General features: G+C 43.9%; 1 protein-coding gene across 3 annotated transcripts; it reads left to right on the top strand.

The window, feature by feature from the left end:
* The first annotated feature begins 1,397 nt into the window (after nt 1–1,397).
* Nucleotides 1,398–24,440, top strand: ccdc125 (coiled-coil domain containing 125). 3 transcript variants are annotated; one of them, XM_085424274.1, is made up of 12 exons: nt 1,398–1,622; nt 3,549–3,817; nt 4,204–4,262; nt 4,349–4,435; nt 7,711–7,788; nt 12,759–12,844; nt 12,918–13,000; nt 13,077–13,189; nt 14,180–14,284; nt 20,020–20,170; nt 21,252–21,370; nt 21,663–24,439. In XM_085424274.1, exons 2-12 carry the CDS (start codon nt 3,565–3,567, stop codon nt 21,948–21,950), a joined length of 1,422 nt encoding a protein of 473 aa, XP_085280400.1. In that variant the 5' UTR covers nt 1,398–1,622; nt 3,549–3,564; the 3' UTR covers nt 21,951–24,439. The 3 variants fall into 3 exon arrangements, with proteins under 3 accessions (XP_085280400.1, XP_085280401.1, XP_085280399.1); XM_085424273.1 differs by having other exon boundaries at nt 1,399–1,622; nt 3,544–3,817; XM_085424275.1 differs by lacking the exon at nt 14,180–14,284 and having other exon boundaries at nt 3,544–3,817; nt 21,663–24,440.
* The last annotated feature ends 991 nt before the right edge of the window (nt 24,441–25,431 follow it).

Below are 25,431 nucleotides of genomic sequence, written 5' to 3'. Positions count from 1 at the left end.
TTCATCATCATCAGGTGACTTCTTCCGTCTCAGCTGACTGCAGGTTTCCAACCTTAGAAACAGGACATGTGCACAGTGACTGAAACTAGCAGCACTGATTGAACACTGGGCTGGGGAGGTCAGTTCCATACAGGGATGCTTCCCCACACTGAGGGCCCAATGGATTGGGCCATGGAAAGTCTTGGAAAAAGGTTTATGAAAACATGGATGACCTAACAGCGCCACACACGGGAAACTTAGGCTTTGTTAGGTCGTCATTGGAGTTTACTGGCTGATTCATCACAAGAAACGTCAGTTGCAACCACAGACTTTAATATATCGAAGAAGTGTTTTGTTTTAAATAAAACTTCTTTTTTTTTTTTTTTTTTTTTTTTATAAATGCTGGTGGTTGTTCATTAAACTTCGTTTGCAAATGTGACCTGTTCAGAACTAATGATTGTTGGTAAGTTCAGCACAAGGAGCTGGGTCAGGTCACCTACCAGTGCGAGGCCGGTGGTTTGATCCGCGGCTACTCCAGTCTCCAAGATACTAACCTCAAATTGCTCTCTGGTGCATTAATGGGACTGAATGTGTGACAATGTTAGAAAAGGTGCTTATATTTGAATTGGTGAGTGAGATGTTCTAGTAGAAAAACACTTTACAGGGAAACGACTAACTAATGTTAGTTTGGTCCTCACGTCTCCGAGTACAGTTTACTCTTAACTCATGTTGTTATGCCCGTCATTGTGGAGGAAGCAAAGAAAGAAAAATATATATGAAGAAATATTCTTGGGTAGATCGTCTACAGAGACATCCCCCCCTTTTCAGGTAAGCTTCTCTTCCACGTTAAAGAAGTCTATAACAATCTGTAACCATGTTTTTACTGCACAATCAACAGTCTGACGCACAGCCTTCTGATACACGCAACAGTAAAAACTGTTAGAGAAAAATGTGTCTTTTAATGACAACTTCTTTCTTTATGCTGATTCTACATTAGGGTAGAGAAACAGCAACACGTTGCAGCAACACGTTGCAGCAACACGTTGCAGCAACACGTTGCAGCAACACGTTGCAGCAACACGTTGCTTCTCCTGAGCACAGCTGTGTGTTGCCTCAACAGTGAAAATCATGTAAATTAAGATGAGAAATTAATTGATTGACTTCTGTAAACGCATCATATTATATTCCGAGGTGTTTTTAAGGTATGAGTGTGTAGACTTATAATAAACAATGCATGATAATAATGCTGGTTAATAAACTTCCCAACTAGACACATAACGATGAACTGTTGAGTGCAACTTTTATTTCTGTGCTGAGGTATTTAATCTTCATGCGACTACTCTTTAAAAACGATGAAAGAAGCCTGTGTAAACAAACATAACCAGTTAATATAAAAACCAGTTAATCTGACACACCGGAAGTCGTTTCGTGTTGGCGCGTGCACTGTGCTGGAGGTTTCAGACGCGGTTGGTCGCTGCTGGGCGAAAAGCTGTTTTTGGACTTTCTAATGTGTATTTTTACTTTCTTTTTTCCGTCTCCGCTTTAACTTCGCAGGTTTCGCTCTGAAACTATAGTTTCATTAAAACGGATCTTCATCCGGGTCGGAGCAGACGCAAAAGCTTACCTTTGTCTCAGGTTCGCAGGTAAGAGGAAGTCATTCAGAAAACAGCATAAATTTTGACATTTTAAAAACACTTCATACCTTTAATGCACGTTGTTTCTGTCACATGTCGTCTAATAATCATTTGTATTCTTTTGCTTTGTGTGTTTAGTCTCTGCTGTATGATAGTTTTGTTAGCCTCCACTTAAAGTAATGTAGTCAAGCTAGCTCCCACGTGCTGCAGCAGAGAAGTGATTTCAAAATAAAAGCGGCGAGCTGGCCAGCGTGATTTCAAGATGAGCAACGAAAAAGATGAGATACAGACTCATGCATAAATACAACAAAGGAATATAAATGTATGCAAAGGTAATAATTAGAAAGTAGCATTGATGCACATAATAAATTGGAGAATAAGACTGTGTATTAACATTAAAAACAGTCAAGTAGTGGTTTCTGAGTTCAGCGTGCACGTGGCTGGAGAGTAAAAACTGTTCAGGAGTTGTCCTGTGTGAGTTAGGTCGTTTGGAGGTGTGGCCCCTGATTGACCTGAGGTGCGTCTGGAGGGCAGGGGGTCAAACAGGTGGTGAGTGGGATGTGAGGGGTCACCTGTAACAGCCCTAGTTTTCCTGAGACAGGAGGAGCTGATGATGACCTCGAGTGGTAGCAGCGGGCAGCCATTGATTTTGGTCAGTGTTAATGAGCCTCTGCGCAGCCTCCTTGTTCTCTTTTGGCCCCTGTGTACCAACACCAGGCAGGAGGAGAGCACGCTCTCCACTGAGGAGTGGTGGAAGGCCAGCAGCTCCTGGTCCAAGTTTTTCTTCCTCAGGACACGGAGGAAGTGCAACTGAGGTTGGTGGCGACGTAGGTGCCCGAGAAACCTGAAGGTGGAGACAGTTTCCACCTGTTTTCCATTTTTAATGAGAGGGAGTGGACTCGTCTGTGCCTCCTGAAGTCCATGATGAGTTCTTTGGTTGGATGTTCAGTTTCAGGTGGTTTTCTGAGCAGCAGCAGGACAAATTCTCTACCTCTGCCCTGCACACTGTCTGATGTCTGTTAGAGATGAGACCAGCCACGGTGGTATCATCGGTATACTTAATGATGACGGTGGTCGGGTGGGTTGGAGACTGGGGCCGGTTGGTGAGGAGGTCTTTGGCCCAGGGGAAGGTGGCAGAGGGGATGTTCTGGTGGTCCAGAACTAAATTAGCTCCTCAACATGTCCTGAAGTTCTCCAGAGGCCTGGTAACGAACTAATCATGTGATTCAGGTGCGTTGACCCAGAGTGAGATCAGGACACCGGCCCTCCAGGCCTGGAGTTGGACACCCCTGCTCTAGGAACTGCCTGGATACTTGAGGTTGACCATCGTCGTGCACCAAGAGGAACCCTCGACCCACTTCATCAGTGCACCTTGGACAGCAGGTCCAAGGAGTTCATCCCGATACCTAATGACAGTCAGGGTGCTAGTGGCTAGCCTGTAGAGGTCTGTGTCCCTCCGTGGACATATCCCCAGGCCATCACTGACCCACTGCCAAACCAGTCATAGTAAACGATGTTACAGGCAGCATAAAGTGGCTCCTCCTTCCACGTCTGTCTCTTACTTTCAGCTGTAGTTACACCCATTACTGTAACAAGTGCAGTGTGTTACTTTGCAACAACTGTCCGTGTTATCCTCACGTTATTGAACAGAAAACGAGGCTGCATTTCATGTTCCTGGAGCTTCTTATCAACAGTGTCATGCATTTTAATGTTATATTATAATGATTACATGTACCTCATTTACAATGAAACAAGGAAAAATGCAAATAAAAAATTTCTACACATTCAGGCAAAAATCATAAAAATCCCATCCAGACTTCTGTACTTGGTGTACGTAGGAATATCTAAGGACTGGCTACTTGTCTATACGCAGTATTTAAATACTTGTGTTGACCACCTGTGATGAAACCAGTATGTGGCCTGTGTCCAGTTTAGCTGGGACCTTTTTCAGATGGAGGAGCTCAGTGAGGACTGCAGCCTGAAGGATGACATGGTGGATGGGGACCTGGGTGATGGGATAGGAGTCACAACAGCACTCAGCTCCACTAGGATGAAGAGTGACAGAGTGAGCGGTCGCTCAGAGAGTCGGCTGCTCAGGACAGACCCGCTGCAGTGCAGCAGTCGAGCAGGAGAGGCCGTCTGGACTCCTACAATAAAAAGTGCAGAGACACAGCAGAGAGCCCAGCGGGAGCTGTCATACTTTGGTAACACTTTCTAACATGTGTTTCTTACTGTTGTACAGAAGACACCAAAGAATATACACCATATCAGCACATTTCACCATTTTTAATTATAACTGGATTTTTTCAGTTGGACGTGAAGAAGCTTTTTGGATCAGCAATGAAATGTCTTCAAAGAACATCTGAAATCTACTCATTCACTCAACTTAGCAGTTAAACATCCTGTCCCTGTGACTCACATCTCTGGCTTTTTAGAAATATTTTACATAGTGTTTCAAATGTTATCATACGACACTAGTTACACAGCTACGCTAGCTAGTTTGGGTTCTGCAGCCTCTGCTCAGTTTGAACGTCTTTGACTACACTGACAATGTTGTCTTGATAAAAGAGCGTCTTCTGTGACTGTATAGGCTCACTCGTGGACCTGTCTAAAGACGAACTCAAGGAAAGACTACAGGAAGCAACTAAGGTAGGACAAAAGTAGAGCTAATGTAACTAATGTTGTCAACTTGATTGTAGCCTGGAAACTAACAAGTGCTGCTTCTTTGTTGGCAGATGATAGATGGACTATGCTGTGAGCTTGATGTAGCACACCGTTACTTTGAAGGAAAATATGAAGCTCTGAAGATTCTGCAAGGCAAGGTAGAGCAGCACATTACAGCTTATAGTAGCTAGCTTAACTTCTTTGGACTCTATTAACAATACTTTTAGGACTTTTGCAAGACATTACGCCAGATTGAACCAAGTTTTAATATAAATTATAAAAAGAAAACGGAGTGAAATAAAAGTTTGATTTTAAAGGAGAACATGACTTAGTGTTTGGGGAGAAACCGTGGATGGACAGATCGATCCGCACTGCAGTAAACGCCAGGACCGCCTCCCACAACGCGGGTCTCGCCACTGGCGATATGAGCGCCTACAAAGTGGCCTCATACGGCGTGCGGCGCGCGGTGAGAGATGCCAAACGCAGGTACCGGGAACGTGTGGAGTCCCGCTTCCACCAGGGCGACACACGGAGTATGTGGCACGGACTACGCACCATTACGGACTACAAAGCCAGGGACACTGCGCCGATCAACGCCGACTCTGCATTCACCAACGAGCTGAATCGGTTCTATGCCCGTTTCGAGGTTAGCCAGGCGGCTAATGCTATCTACCGCCTGACTACCGAGGACAGTGACGTCATCAGCGAGAGACCGGTGACCAGCATCGCGGAGCATGACGTCCGAGCGGCACTGAGGAGAGTGAACACAAGGAAAGCGGCGGGGCCAGACGGCATCACCGGCCGTCTGCTGCGCTGCTGTGCTGACCAGCTAGCAGGTGTGTTCACTTACATCTTCAACGAGTCCCTGGCGAAGTCTGTGGTCCCCACATGCTTCAAAAGATCCACCATCATCCCTGTGCCCAAGAACAGCAAACCCTCATCCCTGAACGATTACCGGCCAGTTGCACTGACCTCGGTAGTAATGAAGGTGTTTGAGAGGCTGCTGAAGAACATCATCTCCTCCTCCATCCCAGACACCACAGATCCGCTGCAGTTCACCTACAGATCCAACAGATCCACAGAGGATGCCATCGCCCACGTCCTACACACCACTCTCAGCCATGTGGACAAGAAACAGAGTAACTATGTGCGAATGCTGTTTGTTGATTACAGTTCAGCATTTAACACAATAGTGCCCTGCAGACTGTTCACAAAGCTGAGGGATCTGGGACTTAACAGCCGTCTGTGTGCATGGGTGTTGGACTTCCTCACTGGCAGAACTCAGGTGGTGAGGGTGGGCAGGTGCTTCTCCAACAGCATCACCATCAACACAGGAGCACCTCAGGGATGTGTCCTCTCGCCACTGCTCTACTCCCTCTACACTTCAGACTGTGTCAGACTGCAGTCCTTCAAGTATCTTGGTGTCCACATCTCCTCAGACCTGACATGGGCTGCCCACATTCAGGTCCAGACCAAAAAGGCTAGGCAGCGCCTGTATCACCTACGACAACTGAGGAAGTTCAGGGTCTCTCCAAAGATCCTCAGGATTTTCTATACAGGCGCTGTGGAGAGCATCCTCACACAGAACATGACATCGTGGTTCAGGAACAGCTGTGTGAAGGACCAAAAAGCTCTCCAGAGAGTGATCCGTACAGCAGAACGCATGTGTATATGTGTATATATGTGTGTATATATGTATGTATATATATGTATGTATGTATATATATATATATATATATATATATATATATATATATATATATATATATATATATATATATAATTCCATAATCTTAAAAAAAAAATAAAAAATTCTAAGAAGTTATCAAAGAAGAAGGGATGAGAAACAGAAATGTATGTGTGTATATATATATGTTCTTCCTCTACAGCCCCCCCCCCCCCCAAATTTTTGCACATGTCGAGGAGCGTGTCAGGCTACATTTCACTGTGTGTTATACTTGTATAACTATGCATGTGACAAATAATAAAGAACCTTGAACCTTGAACCTTGAAAGCCTGTTGTCAAGAACAGCATTAAGACATTTCTTGTTGTTGGTCTCCAGGTTTGCACATATGTTAGAAGGATTCTGGGCCACTTTACAGAAACTCTGAATCCTTTAGGTTTCTTGGCTACTGGGTGGCAACTTGAAGCTTCAGCTTCCTTCATAGGTTGTTCTGTAGCATTGAGGTCTGTAGATCACTCCATGACCTTAATATGCTTCTGTAGCCATTCTATTGTTGCCATGGCAATATGTTTTAGGTCATTATCATGCTAGATGATCCATCCTTGACTGATCTATAGTGTTCAGGCTTGGGAAGGAGGTTCTCGTCCAAAGTTTTACAGTACGCTCCCCCATCCATTGGCCCGTCGATGCTGTGAAGTGTCTTCTTGAGCAGAGGAATTGCAAGATATCAAATATCACAACCCCCTTGGTTCTGCCTACTTTCCCCCTCGTTACAATCCGACTACATTTCTCCAGTCTGAGTGACATTTGATATCACTGCTTTTGATCGTACTGGTATGGATCAGTGAATCCACGTCTCGTCCACTTCTGGAACACTGCTTGATCCATGTAGAGGAGTCTTGTTGGTGATCTTAGTGAGGGGTTCAGGCTATGCAGAGCAGCAGTGGGGACACAGCATCTCCTTGCTAAACCCCGAACTTCATGGCTACTTGAAGTGTTGTTCGTCACATTCCTATTGAGTTCTTGATGAAGGCTCTTGGAGTCCTGTTGATCTTATACAGTTCTATGAATCATGACATTATTATGTGTGAGGCGCTGAGTGATAGGCTTACTTTAATCAATCCAGGCGCTGCACAGTTTGGTGTGTCTGATCTGCCAGTTTGTCTGAATTTAGAAGGAAATCTTGGGACATCCGTGCCTTTATGTCTTTAAGACATGTTGGTAGTTTAACTCATTTGTGTCATCTGTTTGCATAGATGATTACCATTCCTGTGTGAAGACTCACGATTAATATACAAAAACTATCAGACAGAATTCAAACCAGTGCATCACAGTTCCTTTAATACACACATTGATGGTTTGGAGGAAGTTAGTTAGTCATTGGAAAAGAGAGAGTCTAAACAAATATAAACACTTATTTAAGCCCACAGATTTATCCAGAATAACCAAACGCAATTAGAGAAACTTTATGGCTCGTGTGTTTGAAATTAAAAGATTGACTTTACTTTGAATTAAATTATTTTAAATTTCATTGCACAAGCAGTGCCTGCCTTGTGTGCCCTCATAGAACACCACTGATTAAAAAGTATGTGCACGTCATGCATTTAATGTAACACTGAGCCGTATGTTTCACGTGTAAAAACATTTTCCTTTAGTCAAACTGAAACTAGTTTCTGTAGTTATAAACTGCATAAAAGTCCCACAGAAATCTGTTGATGACTGAAAACTATTGTGTGTGTTGTTCACAGGCCATTCTTGACAAAGCTACAAGTCACACTAAAAGTGTGCTGCAGAAAACTGAGGAGAAAGCCAAAGCACTCGAGAAGGTAACGTCATTTCTGGTTTATATAAGAGCAACTCAATTAAAAGTACATAAATTAAAAAAAAATATAAAAGAAACTCAGATAAGGTTGTAAGGAATCGATCTGTTAGTGCTAAAATTCTTCTTTCCTGCTCAACATTCATGAACTAAGCTATTCCTGTTTAACACAACTCTTGTAAAAAGGTTTTTCCATTTGCAGTTACATGCTGACCAGAGGGTTATGTTATCAAGGGGGGCTTTTGCCCCCTGTAGGGTCTCCCACAGCAAATTGGTCCTGGGTGAGGAAACAGTCATAGAGCGATTCAGAAGACCCCTATGAGATCAAAGGAACAGTTCACCCTGCCTAGTATAACATTACCGGGACCCTACACCTAACCCCGGGAGGTTGCTCACGGGCGAACATCTGGTGGTCGGGCCTTAGCTTATGGGGCCCGGACTGGGCACAGCTCAAAGGGGCATGAGCTAGGGCTGCTCGATTATGGCAAAAATGACAATCACGATTATTTTCACTGAAATTGAGATCTCGATTATTTGACGATATTTATTTAACAATAACAATGTGTTGGATAATGACTTTAAAGATTGTCAAAAAATAATAATAAATAGTGCAAATACTGATAACAGTGCAAATGTTTGCAGTATAAGAAATAAATGAAAAATGTAAACATCTGTGTTTAGTGAACTTTGCAGTGTTGCTCTGTGGTGCAGCTACTGTAGCAAAGTTTACACACTGTGTCTACTTGGTGCACGTCTGACTCGCGAACCCATAATGTTTCCACACCACTGAAGTTTTTTACCTCTTTTCAACCAACAGCAGTCACTCTCCTCTCCAAATAACTTCTGCTCAGCTTTCCGAGCTTCCCTCGGGTCCTCTTAATCAGCGGTCCCCAACCCCCGGGCCTCGGACCGGTAGCGGTCCGTGAGTCGTTTGGTGCCGGGCCGCGAGAGTTGAGGCTCAGGTGTGAAATGTCTGGTTTTCAGGGTTATCGGTTTTCAGCGTTATTTTGTTATCGTCTTTATCGTTTACTCGGTTTTCCTGGGTCTTTTCACGTGTGTTATGAATAAATCTTCTTTTTTTCGGTACCGGTACTAGTTTTATTTTGTTGTATTTATCCGCGACACCTTAAAGGCCGGTCCGTGAAAATATTGTCGGGCATAAACCGGTCTGTGGCGCAAAAAAGGTTGGAGACCGCTGTCTTAATTGTTGTGACGCGTGTTCGAAATGCAGAGAGGTGCGCTCGATTTGCCACACGGAGCAGCGCGAGAGTAAAGCACGAGGGAGGGGCTAAAAATCGGCTCAGTCATTTTTAATGTTCGATTAATTGAGCAGCCCTAGCATGAGCCTATCCTCCTGAAGCCCCACCACCCGCAGGAGGTGCCGTAGGGGTCGGGTGCAATGTGTGTTGGGCGGTGGCAGGAGCGGAGGCCCTGGCAGGCTGATTCCTGGGTACAGACACTGGCGGTTGGGACATGGACTGTCACCATTCTGGTGAGAAAGTTGTCTGAGTTAGTGCGTGAAGTTGAGAGGTACTGGAAAGATATAGTTGGGCTCACTCTCCAGTCTCCTGGAGAGGGGCTGGACTCACTGCACTGGGTGAGAGGCGGCGGGCTGGCGTGGGTACCCTAGTATTCCCTCGGCTTGCTACCTGTATGTTGTGGATTCTCCCGGTGGATGAGAGGGTAAGCGCCGAATGACTGCTCAGAGTACCCGGCCTTCTTGGGCGGGGTCCTTGAGGGTGCCCCAACTGGGGACTCTGTTGTCCTACTGGGAAACATCAACGCTCATGCAGGCAATGACAGTGAGACCTGGAGGGATGTGACTGGGAGGAACGGGAGCAGCATTTTGTTACAGGACTTATGTGCAAACCAAAGTTTGTCCTTAACATGTTCAAACATAAGGGTGTCCATAAGTGCACGTGGCAGCAGGACATCCTAGGCTGCAGGTTGATGATCGATTCTGTAATTGCATCATCAGATCTGCGGCCATATGTTCTGGACACTCGGGTAAAGAGAGGGGCTGAGCTGTCAGCTGATCACATCCTGGTGGGGAGTTAGATCAGGGGGTGGGGAGGATGCTGGACAGACCTGGCACACATAAACGTATAGTGAGGGTGCGCTGGGAAGGTTGGCAGAGGCTCCAGTCTGCGAGATCTCAAACTCACACCTGCTTCAACAGCAGTTTGAGAGAGACTGGCGAGTCCCACAGTCTTATCCTTGGGATTAATCTTGACAGGGCAGCAGCTCTGATGCACAGGAAGTTTACCGCCTTATCTCCCATTTCAAAAATAACATTGCTTTGTTTTAAGCAATTGAGTTTCAAACTTGGATGTTGACAAAAGATTCAGGTGTTGATCATACAGAGTGGGAGAAATGGCATATTGTGTGTACATTTCCAATGGTTGATTCAAAAGCCAAGTTGTTTTGTCTGTGTTGACCTTTTTTTGTGGTGAGAGGGAAAAGAGATGGCCTGCTCCCTCAGATAAAGTGCCTCTCAGGGGTATCATTTATCTGAAAAAAGATTTCCACCAAGAAAAAAATCTAGGGTTGGTAAGTAAAAAGCAAATTTATAGTCATCCCAGACAGGTAGACCCTCATCAGCATAACTGGGGAGTCAAAAAGATGAAAAGATGCTGCCACAAAAGACCCAGAATCTCCAATCGAATGTGTCGGTTTAATAATGGCCCCCTCTTGAGTGAAATACATGTCCCATCCAGGATCTGGTAAGACGAGAGACCTCAGAAGGTTTAAGGAGGGTTTCCCCCCCAGCTGTCTCAGGTGTGAGAGCGCCCTATCTGTCTTAACTATCCTGTTAACTCCCCTAACAGGCCACGAAACAGTCCTGCAGCCCTGGTTTTATGTTACACATCTATTCTTGTACAGGGATGACAGACTCGTGCTGTGATGATATAAGTTGGAGAGCCTCCCTCTGCCAGCCCCGCCCCCACTTCCCAAATACCCTGTATGAGATTCCTTTAGAGCTCCCAGTTCTTTGAGCACAGAGATGCCCTTCTCAGTGCACCTCCCGCTGGTTGTGATCCAATCCTTCTGACAAAGATGTTGTGAGGTTGTTCTAGGGTGGCTGTAGCCCAGATGGTAGAGCAGGTCACCTACTGTCTGCTCCAGTCTGCATGCCAAATATTCTTGGGAAAGGTACTAACTCCCATGTTGCTCTCCAGTGCATCCATCAGAATATGAATGGGTATGAAAGTTAGACAGAAAGCACGTAGAAACAGCGTAGAGGTGTAAATGGGTGTGAATGGGTAAATGAGGCAAGTTGTGCTTTGAAAGGAACCTTTTTTTAATCGCAGTGTAGCATCAAGTCAGTAATGGGATGGTGATCAGGTCAGCTATGTAGCAGAGGGGGTTGTTAATCAGTTAATAGCACCAGAGGGACAACAATGAGAAAACCCCCAAAACAGGAAGAGTCTACTGGTGGAGACCACTGACTTTTTTTTCCTCCTGATTTTTCAGATTTTTTTAGTTTTGCATTTTGCAGCGATCACTGTCTCTACTAGTAGCATGAAGCAATACGTGGACCCTACAAAGGTTGCACACGTAGCCCCACTCCTCTAGGATGGCATATGTATACGTACAATGCCAGAAGCTTTGCTCTGTCTCCCATCGAGAGTATGGAGGAGATTCAAGGAGACAGGATGCAACTCTAGAAGAGCTGGACAGGGCCATAGAAGGTCCTTAGCCCATTAGCAGGATCAGTATGTGCTTCTTTCTGCCAGGAGAAACAGGAAGAGCACAGAGCTACAAAATGACCGAAATGAACAGCCGGTGACCGACCAATCAGGACCAAACTTCATGACGTCCTCTAGTGCAGCGGTCCCCAACCACCGGGCCACGGACCAGTACCTGTCTGTGAGTCGTTTGGTACCAGGAAAGAGGCTCGGGTGTGAAATGTATGGTTCTTATCATCAACTCTGTTTCCCTGGGTCTTTTCCAGTTATGAATGAATCTTCTTTTTTTTGGTACTGGTTTTATTTTGTTGTATTTATCCGCGACACCTGAAAGGCCGGTCTGTGAGAATATTTTACAGATGAGAGGAGGTTCACCCTGAGCACATGTGACTGAAGCAATGGAGAAAGACATGTTTATGTAACATCGTTCAGCGTGACTGGTTTGGTGGCATATCCATGGAGTACACAGACCTCTACAGGTCATTAGGTACTGGGATCAAATCCTTGGATCCACAGACATTGTCATATGCTGGTGCAATGATTCCTGTGTTTCTCCTGGTGCATGACGACGGCCGGCCTCATGTGCTGAGAGTGTGCAGGCAGTTCCTGGAGGATGAAGGAATTGACACCATTACCTGGCACCCACGCTTGCTTGGCCTAAATTTAGTAGAACAGCTCTGGGACATTGTTTCAGTTCATCCAGCAGGTATCATCTCAGACGACTCGGTTCAGTGAGGCCCTGGTCTGGAGGAGATGCTGCAGGACACCATCCATCATCTCATTAGGAGCATGCCTGGATGTCATTGGGCATGCACAAAGCACCTGAGAGCCAAACAAACTACCGAGCACTGTTTTGAGTTGCTCAATGAAATTTCAGACTGCTGCATAATTCTTTGATTTTCGAGGTGTCTTTGAAATCTACCCTCTACAGGTTGAATTTCATTTTGATGATGTGGCATCCTTTCATTCTTAACACATTATTCATGTCAGCATAGATATCAGCATGATGTTTTTCCCCTACTGACATCTGAAGTGGTCCTTTTTTTCAGCAGTGTACTAGCAATCCAGCGTTAAATGGGAATTGCTCTCTGAGAGCATTTTTATGTTGTCAAAACAAGCATGAAAACTGTTAAAGTTTAACCAAGTCAAGGAGACGACAGAGTTGATGTGTTTATTGTAACAGACACCGACGTCATCATAGTATCAGAAAGAGTATGAAATGTGGGCGATTAGACTGTACATTTGAAAACTGATCAGAAACTGCAGATAAATCCTTCATCGCTTGCAGGAGGTGAACAGTTTGCAGTGGGAGCTCAGCTTCTCTCAGGCTCAGATGAAGAAATCTGAGCAGTCCTGGGAGCACAAGCACAACAGGTCAGATTAACTCTGCATACACTTCTGTCTCTGGTCTCTTACCTGCATCATAACGCTGCTGCTTTATGATCAGAATGTCAGGTGAGAACAAGATTCTGACTGACAAGTTGCAGGAGATGGAGAGTGAGAGCCAGCAGCTCCGAGCAGAAAACTCTGGTAAATGAGTCCAACACATGTAGATGCTTGTATAAGTTATATGTGATGCAGAGGGTTAACGTGTGTCTGTCTGCAGCCTTGAAGCGACAGTACGTGGAACTTCTCTCCATGCTGAACGTGAAGGAGCAGAGAATTTACCAAGCCACCAAACCTCAGTACAGCCTGGACACCGAGTCAGGTGTTCTGGAGGTGAGAGACGATGGGGGAGGTCGCTGGGTGGGATAGCACGCTGTGATTCTCAGCAACACAAAAGCTGCTTAAAGCATTTGTGCTGATTTGAATGTTGTTATGGCTCATCTGCTTTCTAGCATTGACTCTTTGATGCAGGAAGTCACAAACCGATCAACATCAGCACAGCTTGACTCTCTTCCATGTACACTTCTGAAGCTCATGTAAAAACGTGTAAAAACAGCTTAATTTTGATCTGTAATCGTTCATTTAGGAACGGAACAAGAATTTACCCTACCAAAGAGCACAGCAGGGCCAGTAATAGGTAAGGGTTTGTACGCCTCAGCATTTACACCCAAATCTGTGAATGCAATGAGAACGAGGCAACGTAGGGTCGATGTCATAGATGTGTCTGCTAAGAATCTCGGAGCAGTTTGACTCTCGGTGACCTCGACCTCAAGGTCAAGCTATCTGAAAGGTTTGTGGATACAAAGACTCGAGAACGAGGTGATTTGAAATGATACCATAGGTGTGTCTACGAGGAGGGCGAGGGTCCACACCAAACATCATATCAGAAACAATAAGACCTTCACACTGTTTACCTGAAGCGTGTTTACTGATTGCATGTGTTGTTACACTGAAAGGTGAATGTGTTGTCATTTGTGTTGAACAGCTATGATGAAATAAAGTTTGTAGCCCCTCACTTAATGCTTTAAAGCAATAAATAAGATCAAATATAACAAGTAAGTCGTTATGTAGTGAATAATGATCAAATAACAAACAGTTTTGCAGTTATAAGTGTAACTGTAGCAGGAGACCACGCTACCACATACAACAGGTAACCAGGCTGCAGCTTCCAGGTGTTTCACTAAATAAGAGGAATACGTTATTAGATGCACAGCTGGTGTGTGATCACTCCCTGAACCACTCTGCCACAGCTGGGCAACACAGTTAATTATCATTAACTTGCACTTGTACTCAGTCGTATCCTTTCTAATCTCTGTTTTCCAGTTGACTGTACTGGGAGCCTGCCAGTGTGCGTTTGATACTGAACCGTGTCCATGTAGTCGGACTGCTGCTGCCAGCAGGAAGCAGTTGGTCCAGTTACAACAGGAGGTAAACGTCATGTAACTCTGTCACTGCACCAAGTTCCAACTTTTGTTCTATTCGGGTCAGTTATTATCATCTATGCATCATTCAGTTTGATTCATGGATTTAAAAAATGTTGAATAATCAAAATATTGGTTTTGGAACTGGTTAAAAATATAACAACAGCTCGTGTCAGAACAAACGACCAAACATCCTCCAGCTTCTGTCTCCTGAGGGGCTCCAGGCAGGGATGCCCACTCTCCCCTTCACTGTTTGCAGTTTTTATCCAACCACTAGCAGCAGCAGTTAGACAGGCTGCAGTAATGAAGGGCATCAGATGCAAGAATGTAGAACATAAAGTCAGTCTCTGTGCAGATAATGTGTTGCTTTCACAAACCAATCTCTCTGAGATAGTCACGCTAATAAACTCTTTTTCAAGAGTTTCAGATTATTCAATAAACTGGTTAAAATCTGTAGTTCTTCCGTTGAATTGCTCCTTCCATAATTCTTCTTCTGCCCCACTGCAATCTGGAAATATTAAATACTTAGCTATTAATGTTTCTACTAAGCTTGCAGATTTAACTAAATTAAACCACATCCCAGTTCTAAAGAAAGTAGGAGACGATCTGGCTAGATGGAAATCTCTACCCATATCACTCATGGGAAGGGTCGCTGCAATAAAAATGATTGTCTTGCCAAAAATAAATAAATAATTCTCACTGATCCTGAGTGAACCATCACCAGACTGGTTCAGATCTCTGGATTTGTCCATTTCTAAATTCCTTTGGAAAGATAAACCCGTGTATCAGATTAAAAACACTACAAAGGACCAAGGACAAAGGACTAGATCTGCCTAACTTTCAACAACACTTCTTAGCCCACAGGCTTCATCTCAGGATGGTTTAAACACACCCTCTTAGATGAGCCCTGGGCAGATGTAAAACTTTGCACTAATCCAGAGATTTCAGACCATTTATCAGCTCAAACATCAAACGACATGATGCTTTAAAAGCATCAACATCAGCTCTTCTCTGACAGCATGGTGGGAGTTTGTAACAATGACGGAGTCTTCATGCAAACGCCTATCTGGAACAACCCTGACATACTACAGAACAATGATATGATAAACTCCCAGATTGGAGTTGTAAACCCCACCCCAACCAATCACAGCAGATGGCCCCGCCCCTCCCTGAGCCTGGTTCTGCTGGAGGTTTCTTCCTGTTAAAAGGGAGTTTTTCTTTCCCACTGTCACCAAAGTGCTGCTCATAGGGGGTCATATGATTGTTGGGTTTTTCTCTGTGTTATTGTAGGGTCTGCCAATATAAAGCACCTTGAGGTGACTGTTGTTGTGATTTGGCGCTGTGTAAATAAAACTGAATTGAAAATAAAGGAATTAAATACTTGGAACATATATTCAAAGGAACAGATATTATTCCGTTTGGCAGTAGTTATACAAAATGTGTTTAACAAGAAAAGACTTCAGAATATCAACTAATTAAATCTATAGTAAAAAAAGAAATTTAAGCCTGGTCAAGTCAAATTACAACTACCACCAAGTGCGGTATAATTCCTTAATTTCAAACCCCCTAAATTACTGTCTAACATATATAGGACACTCTATAAAATCAATGAATCAATATGCCCTCCTGTTGCAAATGGGAGGCGGATCTATCAGTCAGCTTAGACCAAAACTTCTGGTCTCAACATGTTTAAAACCTTTCAAGTGATTAGAAATCTACAATTACAATACGCAATACTACACAGAGTGCACCACACAGGTCAGCAGATGTTCAGCAGGGGTTTTACAACAACTGCTTACACTGTCAAAACAATATACATGACAATTGCATCCACGCTCTAGGTTCAGAGGTTTTGGTGAAGGATATGTGAAGACTTATCAGAGTGTCTGAAATGCAGCATTCCAGCCTCCCTTTTAGTTTGCTTATTGGGCAACTTATTATGTCCCTGTGGAGATGAATACAGTCCACATGGCTCTCACTGTCCTCATGACGGTCCTCATGAACTGGTGCACCAGGCCTCCCCCGGCACCTGATCCAACTCACCATCAGATAGTGATCAGTCGACAGCTCAACCCCTCTCTTCACCAGAGTGTCCTGCACACATGGTCGCAGCTCTGATGACACAATTACAAAGTCATTCAATCATGATGTTCATTATGGACAAACTGTAACAAAACGGCGCTCGGGTTCAGATCCAGGAGGCTGTCCAGGTCTCACTATCATTGCCCAGCGTTGAAGTCTCTCAGTATGACAGAGTCCCCAGGTGGAGCACCCTCAAGGACCCTCTCAAGGACCCTGCCCAGGGACTCCAAGAAGGCTGTGTACTCTGAACTGTCGTTTGGCGCACAAGCACAGACGACAGTCAGGACTCGTTCCCTGACCCAAAGGCGAGAGAACAAACCCTCTCATCCACTGGGAGAAACCCCAACATACAGGCAGCAAGCCGAGGGGATACTAGGATACCCACCCCACCGCCTCTCACAAAGGGCAACTCCTGACGGAGACAGAGTCCAGCTCCCCTCCAGCAGACTGGTTCCAGAGCCCGAGGTGTGCTTGAGGTGAACCTGACGCTTTCTAGCCGGTACCTCTCAGCCTCACACACTAACTCCTTCCCCATCAGAGAGGTGCCACTCCATGTCCCAGTCGCTAGTTTTGGTAGTCGGGGATCAGCACCCCAGGGCCTCCACTCCTGGCTGATAAGGTAGCGATTCACGCTACCTTATCAGCCAGACCAGGGACCACGAGCTTCCCCAGTCCCCCAAACCCCTGACAGGCCATCACCCTCCTCCCCCTCCCTTTCTCCCTCCTCCCCACACCTGAAATTCACTGAGGAGATGATGGAGCGGTTCAGTGCTGGGCTCAGATCTACCCCCCGGCTCTTTTTGTCCCCCATAAACCCCCCACCAGAGCAGCCAAAGGTTCGTCATCGAGCCCCACCCTCAACAGAGCAATCGAAGTCACATTGCCCAGCCTCGCCCCCCTTAGTTCCTCTTCATGCTCTGTCTCCACAGTCTGATGTGTGATGTGTGGAGGGTCCGGGCTGTGAGGATTATGGCAGTGGTGACTTTTCCCAGGAGAGGCTGGGACCCTGTTTACTAGAAGGTTTTAAAATCTCTGTACTTTCAGGTGACAGGAGACATGTGGCCTGGTCAAAACACAGAGAGCTGCACTCTAAAAGATCTTTAAACATAGTAAACATACCTTGTGTGCCACAGACTGCTCCCAAACACGAGCGGCCAAGTAATACCTCTAAAACACTTAAGTTGGCTTTATTAAACGTTAGATCTTTAGCTGGGAAAACATTTTTAATTAATGATTTAATCACTGAGCACAGCCTTGATTTTATGTTTCTAACTGAAACTTGGTTGGACCAAAGTAACAGTGGAGCTGTTCTCATCGAGACGACCCCTCCTAACTACAGTTTTATCAGTGAGGTCAGGGCGAGCAGGAGAGGAGGAGGGGTTGCTGTCTTATTTAATGAATCATTTCAATGTAAGCAGCTATCTCCTGGAAGTTTTCAGTCTTTTGAATATGTGGCTTTACAGCTGAAGGCCCCATCCAAAGTTGTGTTTCTTAATGTTTACAGGCCTCCCAAATACTGCACAGACTTTTTTAATGACCTCAGTGAACTGCTGTCTGTGATCTGTGTTGATTTCGACTGTGTAATTATTGCTGGGGATTTTAACATTCATGTTAAATCCAGAGCAGTTTCAGTGCTGTGGTTCTGTCTGAATACAGACAGAACCACAGCACTGAAACTGCTCTGACCAAAGTGTTTAATGACATATGTCTGAATACAGACAGTGGAAAAATGTCAGTCCTAGTTTTACTGGATCTCAGTGCAGCATTTGATACAGTTGACCACAACATATTACTCAAACGACTGGAGAACTGGACAGGTCTTTCAGGAACTGTACTAAACTGGTTCAAAACATACTTAGAAAACAGGAAATACTTTGTATCAATAGGTAACTTCACATCTGAGCAGACAAGTATCACATGTGGAGTTCCCCAAGGTTCCATCTTGGGACCCCTCTGTTTAACATCTACATGCTCCCACTGGCACAGATTATAAACAACAACAAAATAAACTATCACAGCTATGCAGATGACACACAAATATATATCACAATGTCACCAGGAGACCGAGGCCCTGTACAGGCTCTTGGTAAATGCATTGAGGAAATCAATGACTGGTTGTGCCACAATTTTCTCCAGCTAAACAAAAACAAAACTGAGGTAATAGTCTTTGGCGCCAAAGAAAAACGATTACAGGTCACCAGAGAACTTCAATCTATACATCTAAAAACCACAAACCAGGCGAGAAATTTGGGTGTAGTGATGGATGCAGACCTAAACTTAGAAAAACACATTAAGACAATAACAAAGTCAGCTTACTATCACCTCAAGAATATATCAAGGATAAAAGATCTGATGTCTCAACAGGACCTGGAAAAACTAGTCCATGCATTCATCTTTAGTAGGCTTGATTACTGTAACAGCATCTTTACAGGTCTACCTAAAAAATCAGTCAGACAACTACAGCTCATTCAGAACTCTGCTGCTCGAGTCCTCACTAAGACCAAAAAAGTGGACCACATCAGTCCAGCTCTGAGGTCTTTACACTGGCTGCCTGTCCGTCAGAGGATAGACTTTAAAGTTCTGATGCTGGCCTATAAAGCTCTGAATGGTTTAGGACCAAAATACATCAGTGACCTCCTGACCCAGTATGAACCATCCAGATCCCTCAGGTCATCTGGATCCGGTCTTTTATCAGTTCCCAGAGTCAGAACCAGACACGGAGAAGCTGCATTCAGCTTTTATGCTCCTTATATCTGGAACAAACTCCCAGAAAGCCTCAGATCAGCTGAAACACTCAGTTTATTTAAATCCAGGTTGAAGACTCACCTGTTCTCAGCTGCATTTGAATAAAGCACCAAATCCACACTTTAAGCTTAAATTTCAAAACTTACATTTAACTACTGATTTTATCTACTGTTCTGATTTTATCTGTTTTGATTTTTGATTTTATCTACTGTTTTTTAATCAATTTTAAATCATGCTTTTTATTGTTTTTGTTTTTTAATGTCTCTGTAAAGCACTTTGAATCACCTTGCTGTTGAATTGTGCTATATAAATAAACTTGCCTTGCCTAATATACATATACAGAAGATCATTCAACAGCTACTGATTAAACTCAGATGAGTCATGAGTCTTAGCATACATCAAACCTAATAAATCAACATACAAACCACATTATTAACATGATCAGTCACCATATTATGACTCACACAAGGAGGTTTTTGTATTCCTGTGATTCCTGGTTGGTGGTTGGACAGCACGTCCCTGTCTTAAGAGGGCAGACCTGGCAACATATGACATTACTGGAGTTTAGCAAAGTCCAACATTTTCAAAAATTAGATCTCCCCTCATTGGTCTACTATCATTCAAACTTAAAGGAAGCCTTAATATTTAGGAACAGTCCTCTCTTCTTATTCCAGAATTTGGTTTCCTTTCTCTTCTTACTCGCTTAAATATATTTGAATAAGATATTCTCCCCAGGACCCCTCAGAAGGGGGGCGTCCCAGTTTTTGTTTCATCTGTTGTCTTTATCGAGGTTTTCTCTTGAGTGTCAGTCATTAAGTAGTTCCTCTTGCACTCGGTGCACCGTGTTCAGGGTACATCTGTGTCCACTGTAATGTTTACCGTGGTGTGAAGCGTTAGTGTTTGTATGTTTTACAGCTGGATGCTCAGCGCTTAAGGAAAGAAGAGGCCTTGATGGTTGCAGATGCTTTTCGCATCGCCTTTGAACAACAGCTGAGGAAGCGAAGTGAGGAGTTCCTGCTCGTAGCCGAGGCCAATATTAAGAAATCAAATCACTCTAAAGCTGAAGGCAAGTCTGCTGTCAACATAACGTCCTACACTAACTGGATCGTTTGCTTTTGGACTGGTTCTGGGTCTTCTATAGCACCTTTCTACTCTTCTGAGCACTAAGAATTTTACACAACTTGTGCATTCACCCACTCACACACCAACTAACATTCACACGCATTCATCCTCCGATGGATGCATCGGAGAGCACTTTGGGGTTAGTATCTTGCCCAAGGATATTTGGCATGCAGACTAGGGGAAGCCAGGAATCGAACCACCAACCTTCTGATCAGTAGATGCCTGAGACTAGGGCTGGGCGATATGACCCAAAATTCATATCTCGATATTTTTTAGCTGGATGGCGATATAAGATATATCTCGATTTATTTTTTTAAAGCCATAAAGTAAGAACAAAAAGAGAGTTCTTAGTCAAAGCTGTGTCCCAGATGTCACACTTTTATTAACATAGAGCAGATGTACATAACATTTTCTCAAAAATAAATTATCAGCATTTATTAAATAATAATGCTCCATAAATAAAAGAAAACAATGTTGTTTTTGTGCATAACAAAAAGCTCACAATTATTAGGTGTTCACACAGCTGGTCAGAGAAACGACTCTCCCCCGACCCACACAGAATCAGCTGCAATAACTAAAGATACACATGGACTTGATTTATTATTTTAGGTGAAAAAATAAAAATAGTGCACAAATACTTAACAAGGTACTAAAGAAGTACAAAGACAAACACTGAAACCCCCTAAAAAGCTCAGAACAGAAGCTGCCACTGATGCGCCTCTCGTGGCAAAGCAAAAACTAACTTGTGTATTGAAGCCACGCAAATTTGACCTCCGTTCAAAATAAATGTCGATTTTTTCCGTGGAATAACTTTGAACAAATCAGACACAGTCACTGATGGAAGCAGTTTGTTTTAAGTGATAGTAATTATGCAGAGGACGGTGGACATTACGCTCACTTGTCTTCATTTGTCTGTTCGGACATCAAAGCTAAAGGAAGCTGGCACGGGAACGTTTGCACTGCGACAGTGAAAACGATGTAAACAAATCATGTTACAAATGCTTCTCAATCTGTTTTGTCTACAGGTGCCAACAAGAGTCCTTTAATAAGTGTAAGTAAGAGGCTGAAGGCATTGCTCCCCTCTGGTCTGGAGATGAAGATGCCTGATGAACATTTAGAGACTCTCTACAAGCTGCTGGACTTGGTTAGTATCTCGTCTAAGATCTTGTTGTCGTGAGAAAGAAAGAGATCGAGGCCCCACCGCTGCTCAGCTTCTTCTGCAAAAATATTTCTCTGTGATAGAACGGTTTCATCAAGAAATGTTAATTTATAGAAAAACTCCGAAAATTTAAATACAAATGCTCGTCTGTAACCTGACAACGAAAGAAGTCCACTAGTGACCAACCGTCTGCAACAAAGTGATGTGCAACAAGCTCTGTGGGTGGGCCTTTGTAACAAATGTTATTTGACTTTTAATACTGTGTTTTCTGGTGTAGCTGAACGACAAGGAGGAGGCCCTGGCCCACCAGAGGAAGGTGAGCATCATGCTAGCCCACAGCGCTGAGGAGCTGCAGAGACAGTTGCATATGGGTTCCAGTTGCCAGCTGCAGGACCCACCAGAACCCAGGATTCAACAGAAGCAACCCCAAGCTCCACTGGAGAACCAGAGCCAGTCTCAGAAAACATCTGAGACATCAGAACCTGAGGTTGAAGTGTTATCAGAGTGCAAACTCCACAGTCCACCACAGCTCTCTGAGTCCAGGACAGAATCAGAGGGTGTGTGAGGCTCATCAAAGACTAGCAGTAAGGTACTGGCTAATTACAGGAGCTGCAGCCAGTTATCGTCCTGATCTCCCCACATGAGGAAATACACTGAGGGTTCTGTCTGAGCACTCGGGCTTTACTCTGAAGTCCCAAACTGTGACAGGTTCATTTGTGACCTGTCCAGAGTATACCCCAGTCCTATCATGGCTGGAGATGCATTATATGTTGCATTGCATGTTCATCCAATATTATAATTTTATCTTAGTCTGTAAAATCAATTGCTTACACAACACATAACACAACATCAGCTCTTTGCAAGCATTTGAAACCAAGGCTAGCGACGGCCCAGAGTGGCATTAATGTCTCCTAAGCAAAGCTCTGCCATCCCAGCCAGGCAGGCCGTCTGATTATCAACCTGCCTGTTATGCAGTCAGCCTCATAGAGCTGAGATAGACAAAAGTACTGGGCTACCTCGTTGCCTTTGAATTCAGGTGTTTAATTCCAGATCTTAGCCACGCCCTCTGCCTTTATATTTCATCCTAGAGTCTTTCTCACTGAATTTGAGGGTGATACTGTAAGGTTTGATCCATGATCAAAAATTTCTTCCTCCTAAATGGTCTCTAATCAGCTGTGAGTTGTGTAATTGCAGAGTGAAAGTGGAACCACACAGTCATGAAATGACAGCATGCAGGAAGTTACAGAGCAGGTTCAGCGAGTGCTGCGATGCCCACTGTGTAAGCGTTGCTGTGTCAGTGACGCGTGAGCTCTCCTGGCATGCATATGAACAACATGCAGGAGTGTATGCAGCTGCTGTAGGTGTGACACGTAGGCTCTGGGGCCATCGTGGCTCAAGAGTTGGCAGTTCGTCTTGTAACCGGAAGGTTGCCGGTTTGAGTCCCGGCTCGGACAGTCTCGGTCGTTGTGTCCTTGGGCGAGACACTTCACCTGCCGCCTGCTGGTAGGTGAATGTGAGAGTGAATGAATAGTGGAATTGTACAGCGCTTTAAGGGACCTCGAAAAGCGGCATATAAATGCAATCATTATTATTATTATTATTATTATTATTATTATTATTCTTGTACTGTTGTCCACGTTGCATCTGTGCAGATTCTAAAGCATGCTGTGGCTTCTCCTCTGCTCACACACAAAGGTCAGCTGGGAAACACTGGGTCCTGCTATGATGTTATTTTGACACTCACCACCTACTTAAGCATTGTTGTACAGACCATGTATCAACAAGCTTGAGTGTTGGCTTGGCTTCCAAAGTCCCCACGTCCCGATCCAGTCGAGCTACAGATCAGGGATCGAGTCCATGCCTTGACAGGACAGGCAGCTACAGAGAGGCACCAACACAATATGAGGCAGGTGGTTCAAACCTGACCAGTGTAGGTTAAAGCACTGAGAACAAACAAGGAAAATGAACATACATGAAAACTCGATTATGATTGGCAGATGAGATCTGGACTTTGGCTGATTCCTACAATCGAAAACACGTGTTTGGGTTGCTGGATCAGCTGTTCAGGTGAAGGACAGGTTTGTTTTTAAGCTGGAAGATGACATCTGTCGTTTAACCTGAAACTGCAGCTCAGGAAGTAACCAGCAGAGGGCAGTGTTTGTGTGTGCGTCTCTGTGCGTTCATGGCTGTGGTACCTGCAGCTTCCAGCTTTGTGTCACTGAGCTAACACTGTGTTATTGACATCTCTGTTCATCTTTACAAAATATCAGTACTGTAACCCTGAGATATCGACATTACAGTTTAATTTAATGCAAAGAGACGATCGTTTATGGTGGATTTCAAACTAAAAACAGTCAAAATGTTTTTATTATAGTTTCCAAAAATGATAAGTGAACCATGTGATACTCAACCACAGATGTTTGTTCCTGACAGCATGAACATGTCGTTTAGTTCCTCATCATGGTGCCACATACTTTGAGGTACCCGTCACTACACCCGAATAACAGCTGACTCTGCCCGTTTCATTGGTTTTTACATTTATATTTACACCAAAGGAAAGACGAGTTACAGCCCTGCATTTCTCATCATTTCTCAAACTGCTTCACTGATTCCTCATTTTTGCTGATAACGACTTGCACATAGTTCAGTATACACCAGTGCAAACTGACTTTGTGGATTTTAACCATTGAAACATGTGAAGTTGACTGTTTTTTACATTTGTATGAAGTATACATGTCTTCACAAAGAGCGCGGTGGAGTGATTTTCAGCTTTGAAATTAGTTACTGTTAAAGTAAAACTTTGAAGGATTGGAGAGCGAGCAGTGAAACCTGTAATCTCCAAATCTGTATTAAAATGATTTGAACAGAGAAAGAATCAGAGAAGTACAAAAAAAGAGCTTTCAGGGGTTAAAACTCTGATACGAACCTCGTGCAAAAGATGTTATATGTATAAATATATGCATGTGTGTGTCTCTCTGAGACGTTCACAGCACATCTTGTTTGTGTACAAAGTAAATCAATAAAATAAATGTTTTTCTTGACTCTTTGCTCGAAGTTCCAGCTGCTGCTTCAGCAAATGAAGCCAATAAGACAAATGTCAGTCATCACAGTTCACCAGTGACACCAGTGACTGGATTCTTTAATCAGCCTGTGACTACTTCCTGAAGTGATAGCTAGCATCTGAACTCTGTACTGTGTCATTTCCACCTCCTGTGTCTGCCCCATTAGCTTCAGATAATGGCCAAGCTTTCCACACAGGCTGGCCCACAGCCTTGGAGCGCTCAGCATCACTGATTGCAGGCATTCTGGGAATTGGACTGACAGCAACCAAATAAATGGAATGAGAACTGAATTGCAATAGGAGGTAATGCTATGGAACAAACACGCTGTAAAATGACAACTTCTAAGTGAAAGGAAATCAGCATGTTGCAACATTTAGTCATTATTATTTCTATTTATTCATTTATTTGTAACTGAAAACATCCAGGACAAAACAAAAACACCCTGTTTAAAAAACAACTGTGAAAATGATCATGTCACTTCATTTTATCCTCCACTGAACCATCTGCTGCACACTGACAACAACATGTTTCCCTTTGAAATGAACCAAGTTCATTTTTTAAAATTCTTTCATTGGTCCTTCAGGTAAGAATCTCATTTCTAACCGAGACCTGACATCATGGCAGCAAAGCTCAAACACACTTGCAACACATAACTACTCTGCACAAACATGTGGCACAATAACAGATCATTAACAGAAACATCCACGCTGACTAACAGAGTTCTTCCTCGTTCCTTTACGGTGGACTTAAACTCCCCCACAGTAACACTGTCCAGGAAACAGCGCATCTAAAAGCCTTTTTCCTCGTTCTGTTCAGATTTTTGGGACAGTCAGTTGTATGATACGATTTTACACATATAAACACGCGAACACGTTACTTTTAAATTCAAATTCAAATTTTATTTGTCACGTACACAGTCATACACAGTACGATATGCAGTGAAATGCTTGGACAACTGCTCGTGACCTAAAGAAAACAAAAAAG

Source organism: Rhamphochromis longiceps, linkage group LG12 (assembly GCF_057381845.1).
Source record: "Rhamphochromis longiceps isolate RC_006_pf linkage group LG12, R_longiceps_female_GT1.1, whole genome shotgun sequence".
Lineage (NCBI taxonomy): Eukaryota > Metazoa > Chordata > Actinopteri > Cichliformes > Cichlidae > Rhamphochromis > Rhamphochromis longiceps.
The sequence above is the reverse complement of the archived record's forward strand: the minus strand, read 5'-3'. Positions and strand labels throughout refer to the sequence as shown.

What these genes read in the sequence shown, in the direction of transcription:
- ccdc125 (XM_085424274.1), top strand. Translation starts at nt 3,565, where the DNA reads ATGGAGGAGCTCAGTGAGGACTGCAGCCTGAAGGATGACATGGTGGAT. An exon ending in GCTCCGAGCAGAAAACTCTG is followed by an intron (nt 13,001 to 13,076) that starts GTAAATGAGTCC and finishes GTCTGTCTGCAG; the next exon opens with CCTTGAAGCGACAGTACGTG. An exon ending in TGGTCCAGTTACAACAGGAG is followed by an intron (nt 14,285 to 20,019) that starts GTAAACGTCATG and finishes TATGTTTTACAG; the next exon opens with CTGGATGCTCAGCGCTTAAG.